Source organism: Lycium barbarum, chromosome 6 (genome assembly GCF_019175385.1).
Source record: "Lycium barbarum isolate Lr01 chromosome 6, ASM1917538v2, whole genome shotgun sequence".
In the NCBI taxonomy this organism is placed as follows: Eukaryota; Viridiplantae; Streptophyta; class Magnoliopsida; order Solanales; family Solanaceae; genus Lycium; species Lycium barbarum.
Window position 1 is genome coordinate 124,448,988 of NC_083342.1, and position 10,560 is coordinate 124,459,547.

The following is a 10,560-nucleotide window of genomic DNA, read 5'->3' on the forward strand; positions in this document are numbered from 1 at the left end:
GACTTTAAACTGGTCAGTCAAACACTCAAAAAAGCAGAAAACAGCTTATAAGCAACTTATAAGTCAATCCAAACGGGCTGTAAATGGTGCCAGACAAAAAGGGATGATACAGTTTAAATTATAGTTTCCAACTTCAATCCCCGAGTTAGATGTCATTTTGGATTTATCTGACAATTATTGACGAGGAGCTCACTTTGGTGAGAATACAGATCAAACAAAATACAATGCTGAATTTAACACAACATGTACTTAAGAAAGAAATAAAATCAATTAAAATCACTGAGCTTTCGTGGGAAAATTATGATTCAAAATTCCGTACATCAACCAATAAGAAATTTTGTATCTCAAACTGCCACAAAATTATTTGCGCGTCGTCCAACTCATGATACATATACAGAAATTACAAATACCACTTTTGCCTCTTCAACAACAATCTGTATTAATAATGGTAGGAAAAAATGACTACAACCAATATCCAATGATGTATAGATACATTATACAAATTAACAACAAATAAAAAATTCACTAAAAGCATAAAAAGTATCCATTCCTTGTAAGACCAAAAAGTGGAACAAATTCTAATTTGATAAAACCACGCATGGGTGACAGTGAAAAGTAAAAGTTACGAGATTTATGGATGGTCAAGATTACAAGTCTAACGTGTCTAACGCTTGTTCTCATGTTATTTCCACTATTCTTTCAGAGAAGTAGTTGGTTTACTACTCTAAAGCATGATAACCTGAGAGAAAGAAATCAAGAATCCATTTCTTTTGAATCTTGAATTTCTCATAATGGCGCTTCAGCTGCAGCTGCTGCCAAGTATGATGAAAAATGGAGTATTTCAGTACCCTTGTGCAATTAGACCTTTTGGGAATAGAAAAAAAGTTTCTTTTCAAGCACAAGCCACTCCTACAAGAACCCAGGTAACACTCTCTTTACTCAATCTCATTCTTGAAATATTTTTGGTGCATCGTCAAAGAACGTGTAGTATATCAAAATACACCATGAATGAGTTTGTTCAAGCTGATGGATACTGAATAAATATGAAAATTGAATCTCGTTGCAGAGGATAATGGAGGGAATGGCAGTAAGTGGGGAAGTTGGTGGCGCTGGTGGTTCATACTCATATAGTGCATTAAAAAGATTGGACCAGCTGTGGTCTAAAATTTGCTCTGCTTCAGCAGGTAGATAAATATACTTCTGAAAAAAACTACATTTGTTCTACTATTAAATAGGTCCTCAACAACTGTATTTATTCGATATTCTACTTGTTACTGTTGAATTCTTGCACCATAAATGGATATCATTAATATTTAATTTCCTGTTTGTAGTTGTAGAAGAACCCCAGAAAGTAGTTTCCTCTGCCCCTGGATCATTCAAAGATTCTGATCAAGATGGAAATTGGGAGGAAATGTTCGATGTCATTGTTTGTGGAGGTACCTTGGGAATCTTCATTGCCACAGCATTAAGTTCCAAAGGTCTTCGAGTTGGAGTTGTGGAAAGGAATGTTTTAAAAGGGGTATTGCATTATACTCCCCTGCCTTAGTGGGATTCAAATATGCTATTTAGAATTAGTAATTCTGCTTAGGAGTCCGATAATGTTTTGACTTTTTGGGAAATTGATGAACAGAGGGAGCAAGAATGGAACATATCAAGGAAAGAGCTACTGGAACTTGTTGAAGTTGGCATTTTAACTGAAGACGACATTGAAGAGGCTACCGCTGCCAGTTTCAACCCTGTATGTTCTCTATCCTAGAATTTGTTTGATCTGTCAATGAAGAATCTTTTATCATTGTCCTGAACCTGAGAGCAATGATAGCCTTAATTTGTCTTCACAGATAAAAAGATTGTTGTTTAGGTATTTGAACTGCTCTTGCTTTGTGAATAACACTATGTACCTTGATATTGTCTTAAAGTATAATTTAAGTCTCATGCATAGAGTAACCTGAATTCTGGTAATAATGATTTATCCTTTACCAGTGCGGACCTGCCATTTCTTGTTTGGAAGGCCTATAAGGAACAAATTTTCTTTCATTTTGCAAATGGTCTTGGGCGTGAGGATAGATATAGCAAAAAGGGGCAAAGTTGAACATCTTACCGATACTGTTGCTCAAGTGTTTAATTTTGCATAATGTTGAAATGACATATTGGATCTGTTTCCTACTAAGGGTCCCCTACTATTTTCTAGGCATCGTTACTTATTCTCTTTTGGCTTCTGTGTCACTTTGCAGAATAGATGTGGATTTGAAGGGAAGGGGGACATTTGGGTCCAGGGCATTCTCAATCTTGGAGTTTCGTAAGTCTATTTTGCATACCTTGTCTGCATCCAAAGTTCATAACTGTAAAGTTTTATTGTGTTTGCTACTATAAGAACATCAAGCCCCTCTTCTTTTTTTCTGTTTGCATGTAAGTTAATACACGAGACTCATCCGTCACACTATGAGAACTCCAGCATCTGGTGGAGATTTATGTAACAAAATGGATGGTGAGGATTTATGTAACCGACCACAACTAGCTCGCGATTGAAGAATAGTTAGCATTGTTAGTGTTGTTTCCCATACTCTCAATGATATGGGAAACTTAGTAATTAGAAGTTGGAAAAATCAGTATCTTCTACTTTCAATGATGTGAAGTGCTTCTATGCCGCATCTGAACATCATACAAGTTTTAATTATTATTGTTTGGATGGTTTTTTGCTTGCACATAATTTCTTTTTAAGTTTTTTAAAGAACATGGTTCAAGAACTTATTGGTTGCTTATAATTTCTTTATTTTATGTAAAACCTAGCTCAACGTCTTAATGTTCTTTTATATTTATATGTTCGCAGGCCAGTAAAGCTTGTGGAGATTGTGAAAGAGCGTTTCGATTCCCTTGGAGGTGTCACGTTTGAAGGTTACAGCGTCTCTAACATATCCGTGTATCAGGATGCAGCAGTATGCTTCCTTACTCATAAATGTGGCTATTTAAGCATGCACTTTATCACTCAGGCTGCATCCTAGGTTAGGCTAAAAAGCAACCTTTTCATTATCTGTGTTTTAATTTAGCATTGGGTTTTGCCTTGATTGAATTTGTGCTTAACCTCAAATGATATTTGTTCAATTTGGCCAACCTAACAATGGCCAGAATGAAGAGGCTGAGATAAAAGACCACAATTCTAAACAGAAGTACATAATCTCTCAAATATAAAATCACAAAATTCTAGAATTCTTTCGAAGAGAAAAACTTGGAAGTTTAGTACTTTAATCTCACAAAGTTATGAAGATGAGCTGAGGGATGGTATGGTCTCAGGGTTTCGCATTACCATCAAAGAATGCTGTCAATTATCTTTTTGCTACTATTGAATTCATAGTAGATGAGTAAAGTTCATCCAGATATTGCTCGTACTTTTCTTCTTACAGGTGTTGCAACTAAAGGAGGGAAAGACTTTATTCTCACGTCTCATCATTGATGCAATGGGCAATTTTTCTCCTATTGTAAAGCAGGTGCATAATCTTTTTCTTAAAGCATTCAACTATAACTATTTCTTTCAAAATATATCATGTATTCAAGGATTACTTGGACCTAATAATCCTTACTCTGATGCTTTTGATAAAAGTCTTCTATATCTCACTAACATCCTCTTTAGATTCTTTTATTAGTTCATTTCTTAATGTCTTGAGCTGGCTCTTATGATTGACAATTGCTTTAGATTAGATGTGGAAGGAAACCAGATGGTATGTGCCTTGTCGTTGGTACTTGCTGCCGTGGTTTTAAGGAGAACTCTACAAGTGATGTCATTTTTAGCAGTGCCTCCACTAAAGAAGTTGGCCAGTCACCAGTCCAATATTTCTGGGAGGTAAAACAATTCAATGTACTTGGAAAGCATGCAATGTGATTTTTTTTGTGCTTAGCGAATAACAACGTTCCCATGATCTTCAGGCATTTCCTGCTGGCTCGGGTCCCATAGACCGAACCACTTATATGTTCACTTATGTTGATCCTCAACTGGGAGCTCCGCAGCTGGAAGAGTTACTAGAAGATTACTGGGATTTGATGCCAAAGTACCAGGTAACTTTTGGAGTATGCTATTTTGGCATACTTCTGTTTTCTCTTTTTCGTATTCTGGAAGCTGTAGCTTGTCTTTGTCCCTTGGAATTGATGTTATTTAGATGAAAGTTAACCCCTGAAAGATCTGAAGCCAGTTAAAAACATCTGCCAAGGGACTCATGTTATTGCTTTTGTTGTTCGCGTTAGCTTCCGGTGCTTTGGATATTAACAGGAACTGCTATCTTGTTGTATAAATTTGTCAGGTCTCCTTAATGATCTAATCAACCTCTAATTTCTTCCATTGTGAATTTGTAGGGCGTGTCTTTCGACGATCTGGAAATCTTGAGGATAATATATGGCATTTTCCCAACATATAGAGACAGGTAGCCATTAACTTTAAGGTCTTGCTTAGGCCATGATTTATATCCATAAGATGCTATTGTTATTTCACTTGCCACCTAACTTAATTTGCTTTTCCATCGATAATTGAATAATTGAAGCATCCTTAAATATATACAAGTACAACACCTTGCATTTTGATACATAACATTTTGGTATATTATAAGTCAAGAGTTATTATCAAAAATTTCTTTGTCACTTTTCTTCGTACTATTTCTGATAATTCTGTCCCCTTTCATTTTGATGGCAGTCCATTGCCAGCAGCTTTTGATCGTATTTTACAGGTGCTTCATCAAACCCTTTAAAGACATGATAAATTGCAGTTACATGTCAATAGAATACTTGAGTTTGAATATCTACAGTTTGGGGATGCAAGCGGCATACAGTCACCAGTTTCTTTTGGTGGTTTTGGGAGCTTGACTAGGCACCTAGGGAGATTGACTACTGGTAAAAGTTTATCTTATCTTATTTCAATCTATAACATCTTCCTAATACATGAAACCTTCTTTCAAGAATTAAAGACTGATGACGCATATGTCAACCAGCTTTCCTCTCTTAGATATTTGACTAGTTTAATTAAAATGTGTTAAATTTTTTAAATGGACGTGATATTTTATGCTCTGGCTGAAAGAAAATAGATTTCCTGACCATCCTTTCCTTATCTTTTGACCCGCAAAGGAGCTTGTGCATAGGTATTTTCCCGCTTGGGAAAAAAATATAGCTTCTAGTGACTGATTATTTTTGGTCTTTTTCTTTGTGGACAAGGTATATATGAAGCACTTGAAGGCAATTTTCTAGACTCTAAAAGCTTGTCAATGTTGAATCCTTACATGGTGAGTTTCCAGCCGATACATAAACACTTGAATAACTCTACCACTATACTTATGTATTATGTTCTGCAGCCAAACTTGAGTTCTTCCTGGTTATTTCAAAGGGCAATGTCAGCAAAGAAGCAGTCCAATATTCCACCAGATTTCATCAATGAACTTCTTTTTGTCAATTTCATGAGTATGCAGGTACGCCATTATAATTCGATAAGGTGTTCAATTGCTTTGATATTCTTATTACTCCATAGGATTTTGAGTTCTTTAAGCTTTTCTTGTTGTCATCTGCTTGCAGAAACTAGGGGATCCTGTCTTGAGACCTTTTCTTCAGGTGAACTATCTTATTGTGGTTTACGGTTTCTGTATCTAGAACTAATATCCTTTCATCTTAATCGATATAGGATGTTATACAGTTTGGGCCTCTTGTGAAAACATTAGGCCTCGTAATGTTAACGAGACCTCAGATTCTTCCATCAATATTCAAGCAGGTAAATATATGGCTGCCTTTTCTTTATTACTCATCTTTGCATCCCGCACTAAGGAACAAGGAATTGCTCATTTTCTTCTATTATATATATCATATCCTTCAAAATACGAATTACTAAGGGGCATATGCACAAATAGCTTTTTTGAGGGCACTATTTAAGTTTTGTCTCCGTTAGTCCAATGGACTAAATTTGTCTGCAAAAAGAAAGATTCATCCAGCTACTTTTAAAAGGCAAAATTTAGCCCACTGTGCTAACAAGGACAGAATTTAAAGAGTGGCCTCGAAAAAGGCCATAAGGCGCAAATAGTCCAACTTCTAATGGCTTGACTGGCGGTGCTTGCTTTTAAGTCCAATGGAACAGCCACCATCTTATGGCTAACAGAGGCAAAGCCAGGATATGAAGCTTATGGGCCCAGGATTCTAGTTCTTTTATGTTACTGGGTTCTACATTGCTAGTATATACATATTTAATTAATTTCTTAAGGCAAATACAGAATTTGGACCAAAGTTACTGGAGTTCAGCTAGTTCACACTAGCTTTGCCCATGCAACCTCACAGTCTGAAAGACATAGAGTTCTGTCATCTATAAAATCAATACGAGTCACTTCACTCTGAAATTTGGTACTATTCTAATATTTCTAGATGTGAGGAAAACTAAAACCCGGATGATTTTTCAGGTTGGAATTCCTGTGCTTCTTGACTGGTCGGGACATTTTGTCATGTTGGGATACTATACATTTCTCTCTACCTTCCTTGACCCTGCAATTAGGTAATGACCTTTTGTAATACTTTGATTTCCTATTGCATTGTAACTAGGTGTCATAGCCACCTGACAATTATCATTCTGTGTTAGGCCATTGATAGGGTCATTTCCAGCCAAGATGAGATACGAATGGAAGCGCGGACTTGAAGCTTGGCATTATGGAGCTGGTTTAGACTACAAACTGAGTCCCTCTGAAACTCATGAGACTGCTAAAAAATCAGATCCTAGTAAAGAAACTTTTAGTACCAATAGCCTTCCATAATTCCTAGCACAGTATTAGCAGAAATATAGAGTATGAAATGTATATGCTATAACCAGCTGCAGTAGCCAATGATTCGGTTCTCAAACTACATTTATTACTGTAAATACCATATTGCCTACTTGTTTAGTGAGTGTGTTTTTTTTTTTTTTTTTGAGATATTAATTCTTAAACATTTAGGAATGCCTCATTCTTTTCAGATTTAAATGATTAATGAAGTTTGACCACAAGCCCCCCGAGTGAATGGGTGAGTGAGTGAGGTATACGAATAACTACTTAGAGATTTAGGTTCAAATCCTAGTTAAGTGCCTTTGACACTAATGTTGTTGGACAGGTTCATGGGTCACTTGTGCTTGTGGTGTAGTAGTATGTTGCCCCGGAGATCAGTCGAGGTGCATTCAAGTTAATTCAGACAATACTGGCATTAAATAAATTTTATTGTTTGGGCATTTCTAGTGTCTTGTCATGGATATATATGCTTGGATGCATTTTGGTTTAAGTATAGTTGCTAAAAATCATGCAATGAATGTAAACGCTCGGTAGGGATAATTTTTTACTTTTATTTTGACGCAAATTGGTAAAAAAAAATCATTATAATATAAATACAGGATTTCGAATATAATAAATCAAAAAATATGATATTGATAAAATTTTGCATAAATTTTAAATTTTGAATTCGTCTTTAAACCGATGCATTATTATTATATTATTATTTTTTGGTAACTAAAATATTTTATTTATCAAAGTGGTAAATGTACAGCACAAAAAAAGTTATTATTATTATATTATATTATTATTTTGTGAGGTGACATGGAAAGGAGGATGTAATTCATACACGTGACACAGTATTATTGGTCAGGGGTAACCACAACTCTTCTTTTCTTACTTCTCACAACTGTCTCCTCTTGAACGTTCCAGAAAAGTCTGTCTATACTACTCCACATCAATATACCAATACCAATAAATTAAAGACTCCATGCAAGTTCCTTCTCCAGAAACTTGTAGACCCTTCACTGCCCTCTACCTCTGCTTCAACATATATATAAACTCCCAACATTGCAATCCCCTTAACCAACAACACAACAATAATATCACACAAAATATTGTTGATACTTTCACATTCCTAGTTAGCTATACTTAGGCATATACAAAACATCAAATTAAAAATGGAGAAGGCAAAAGTTTGTGTTAGTATGAGTTTTCTTGTCTTAGCATTGGTGATAGCCATTCTTCCATTAAAAACCCAAGCTTTAATACCATACACCCATCCATTCTTTGACTTAATGTTACCACAAGAAGATCCTTTTAAGATTCTTGAACAAACCCCATTTACAATCCCTAAAGGTGTTGATCAATCAATCGCCTTAGCTCGTGCAGATTGGAAAGAAACATCAAAAGAACACATCATTTCACTTGACATTCCAGGGATGAAAAGGGAAGATATCAAGATTGAAGTTGAAGAAAACAAAGTGTTGAGAATCAGTGGAGAAAGGAAAACAGAGGAAGAAAATGTTGAAGGTGAGAAATGGCACAGAGCTGAGAGGACTTATGGGAAATTTTGGAGACAATTTAGGCTTCCAAGGAATGTTGATTTGGAACACATTAAAGCTAATTTGGAAAATGGGGTGTTGAAGATTACTGTGCCAAAATTGGCTGAGGAGAAGAAACAGAATAAGGTGATTAGTATTTCTGAAGAAGAGAATGTTGTTGGTGGTGAGGATATTAAAGCTACTAAAGCTGCAATGTGAAGGAAGAGTACAATGTTCTTTTTGTCCAGATGAAGAATATGATCATGTAACAGTCTAATTTGTATTGTGTGATAAAAAAATAAAATGTCTTGCAATTTGTTTCTTTCTCAATGTAACGAGCTACTTGGTCATGATTTGAAATATCTCGTGATTTGAAATTAAAATTTTGTTTAGATATATAAATTTGTATTTTCTAAGTTCTATTTTTATTTAGACATAAAATAATATTTTTTAATTTTTATACAATTTATTAAATGAACAAGTCGTAGTTCATAATAAAATTAATACGTTATTAGAAGATTTTAAAAAATATATATAATATCAATTTATCAAAATTTTAGTTTAATAAAATGGAAAGGGCCAAATATATCCCTGCCCTCTTGGAAAATGGTCAAATACACCTTTCGTTATATTTTGAATTCAAATATACTCTTATCGTTATATTAGATGATGAAAGCTCGTGCTAGTATGGGTTTAACACAAAAAATAATATATTTTTATATTTAAAAATTATTTAACTTGAAATTTTTCCTTTTACCTTTAATGAAATGATTTAAATTCATATAAATATCTATAATTTGTTTTAAATCACAAGTTTTAAAGAGTTTTTCTATTTTTATAAAATTTTATGTCTAGTTAAATTTTGTCATGATAGAACGTATACCTTTTAGTAATATAATTATAGAATTTTTATTATAAAAAATATTATAATTTAATTAATTAAAAATATCAATAAATATTTATTTTACTTAATCTGTTTTTTTTCATATATGATTTTTCTGATTTAGTTCTTCAATTGAAAGATTTGAAATACACTTTCTCCTATCGAGTTTCATGCCATCATCTTTTTCTACTCAACAGCATTGAAAAACACTTTTGTGTATTAGCATGTATTATAGTCTTAAATTTTTAAGTATATGTATATACGTTTCTTGACCGTTTATATTTCGTCTTCTTGATGTTATTTCTCATTATTTGTGTGAGACATATGTGTCTAAAATTAATGTATCTTTATCCTTACCTAAAGGTATAAGTTTTAAATCTTTTGGTCTCATGACTTCTTTAGCAATTTTTGTGTTCAATTTAAATCGTTATTTCTTTTTTCTTGAATTTCTCTTCTTTAAATTTTCTCTAGGCGTATCTTTACCATTTTCTGAACTCATTATCATTATTTAAATGTTCTATTTTTTTTTTTTTTGTGCAATTGTCTCCTATTTTTCACATGAATCCCACTTTTTTTTTTTATTGCAATTGTCTCTTACTTATTCACATGGACTCTGCCTTAATTTTATTTTATTTTAACTATTAACTATTATAGAAGAGTGGGTTGACGATCAAACCCACTCTTCGATAATAGTAGAAATTTTGAGTTTAAATATATCCTTTTTTCATTAAAATTGTTTTAAGTAGACACTAAGAGCCCGTTTGGATTGACTTATAAGTTGCTTATAAGCTGTTTTCAGCTTTTTTGAGTGTTGACTGGCCAGCTTAAAGTCATTTTGTGCTTAAAATAAGCTCAAAAAAATAATTGGGTCCATTTGACTTAGCTTATCTAAAGCAGCTTATAAGCTGAAAACAGCTTATAAGTCAAAAAAATAAGCTACACTACCCCAACTTTTTTTTTTAGCTTATAAGCTGCAAACAATTTATAGACATGAGTTCATCCAAATAGGCTCTAAATGTGATGTGGCACTGACAACTAAACGAAGTAAACAACACGTAACATGTCACCTCACCACCCAATTCATTTACCTCTGCTTTTCTTCTTCATTCACCACTATCATTCTCATCTTCTTTCACAACCACTGCCTCATCAGCACCATCACACCACCATTTTAATTACTCTTTAAATACATGTATGTAGCGATCAGGTCAGTGACTGAATGATGAACAAGTTCAGTTACTTTAGCTTCTCTCCTTTTCCTTTCCCGAATGGAGGAATAAGATTAGCTAGAATAGCACAGCCTAAACAATTTCAACGTAAGTTAAAAAACCAAATACAAATGCAACCTTATCCTCACTTGGATAAAACTGAAGAAGCGTATGCTTCCAAC

At 34.0% G+C, this 10,560-nt stretch overlaps 2 protein-coding genes across 2 annotated transcripts; both read left to right on the forward strand.

Annotated features, from left to right (window-relative positions):
• Positions 1-622: 622 nt before the first annotated feature.
• On the forward strand, positions 623-6,887 carry LOC132598589 (uncharacterized). The gene is made up of 18 exons (XM_060311551.1): positions 623-923; positions 1,067-1,184; positions 1,332-1,519; positions 1,631-1,738; positions 2,232-2,296; positions 2,828-2,933; positions 3,399-3,482; positions 3,689-3,835; positions 3,919-4,047; positions 4,342-4,409; positions 4,676-4,709; positions 4,788-4,872; positions 5,191-5,258; positions 5,328-5,441; positions 5,545-5,580; positions 5,651-5,737; positions 6,414-6,505; positions 6,590-6,887. Exons 1-18 carry the CDS (start codon positions 792-794, stop codon positions 6,759-6,761), a joined length of 1,833 nt encoding a protein of 610 aa, XP_060167534.1. The 5' UTR covers positions 623-791; the 3' UTR covers positions 6,762-6,887.
• Positions 6,888-7,750: 863 nt separating this feature from the next.
• Positions 7,751-8,617, forward strand: LOC132600125 (22.0 kDa class IV heat shock protein-like). Its single transcript, XM_060313235.1, has one exon. The coding sequence runs from the start codon at positions 7,925-7,927 to the stop codon at positions 8,504-8,506; it is 582 nt and encodes a 193-aa protein (XP_060169218.1). The 5' UTR covers positions 7,751-7,924; the 3' UTR covers positions 8,507-8,617.
• Positions 8,618-10,560: the final 1,943 nt, after the last annotated feature.

Coding starts and splice junctions, on each gene's coding strand:
- LOC132598589 (XM_060311551.1), top strand. CDS start 792: ATGGCGCTTCAGCTGCAGCTGCTGCCAAGTATGATGAAAAATGGAGTA. Junction 4,710..4,787: donor CTTTTGATCGTATTTTACAG/GTGCTTCATCAA, acceptor GAATATCTACAG/TTTGGGGATGCAAGCGGCAT. Junction 6,506..6,589: donor TTCCTTGACCCTGCAATTAG/GTAATGACCTTT, acceptor ATTCTGTGTTAG/GCCATTGATAGGGTCATTTC.
- LOC132600125 (XM_060313235.1), top strand. CDS start 7,925: ATGGAGAAGGCAAAAGTTTGTGTTAGTATGAGTTTTCTTGTCTTAGCA.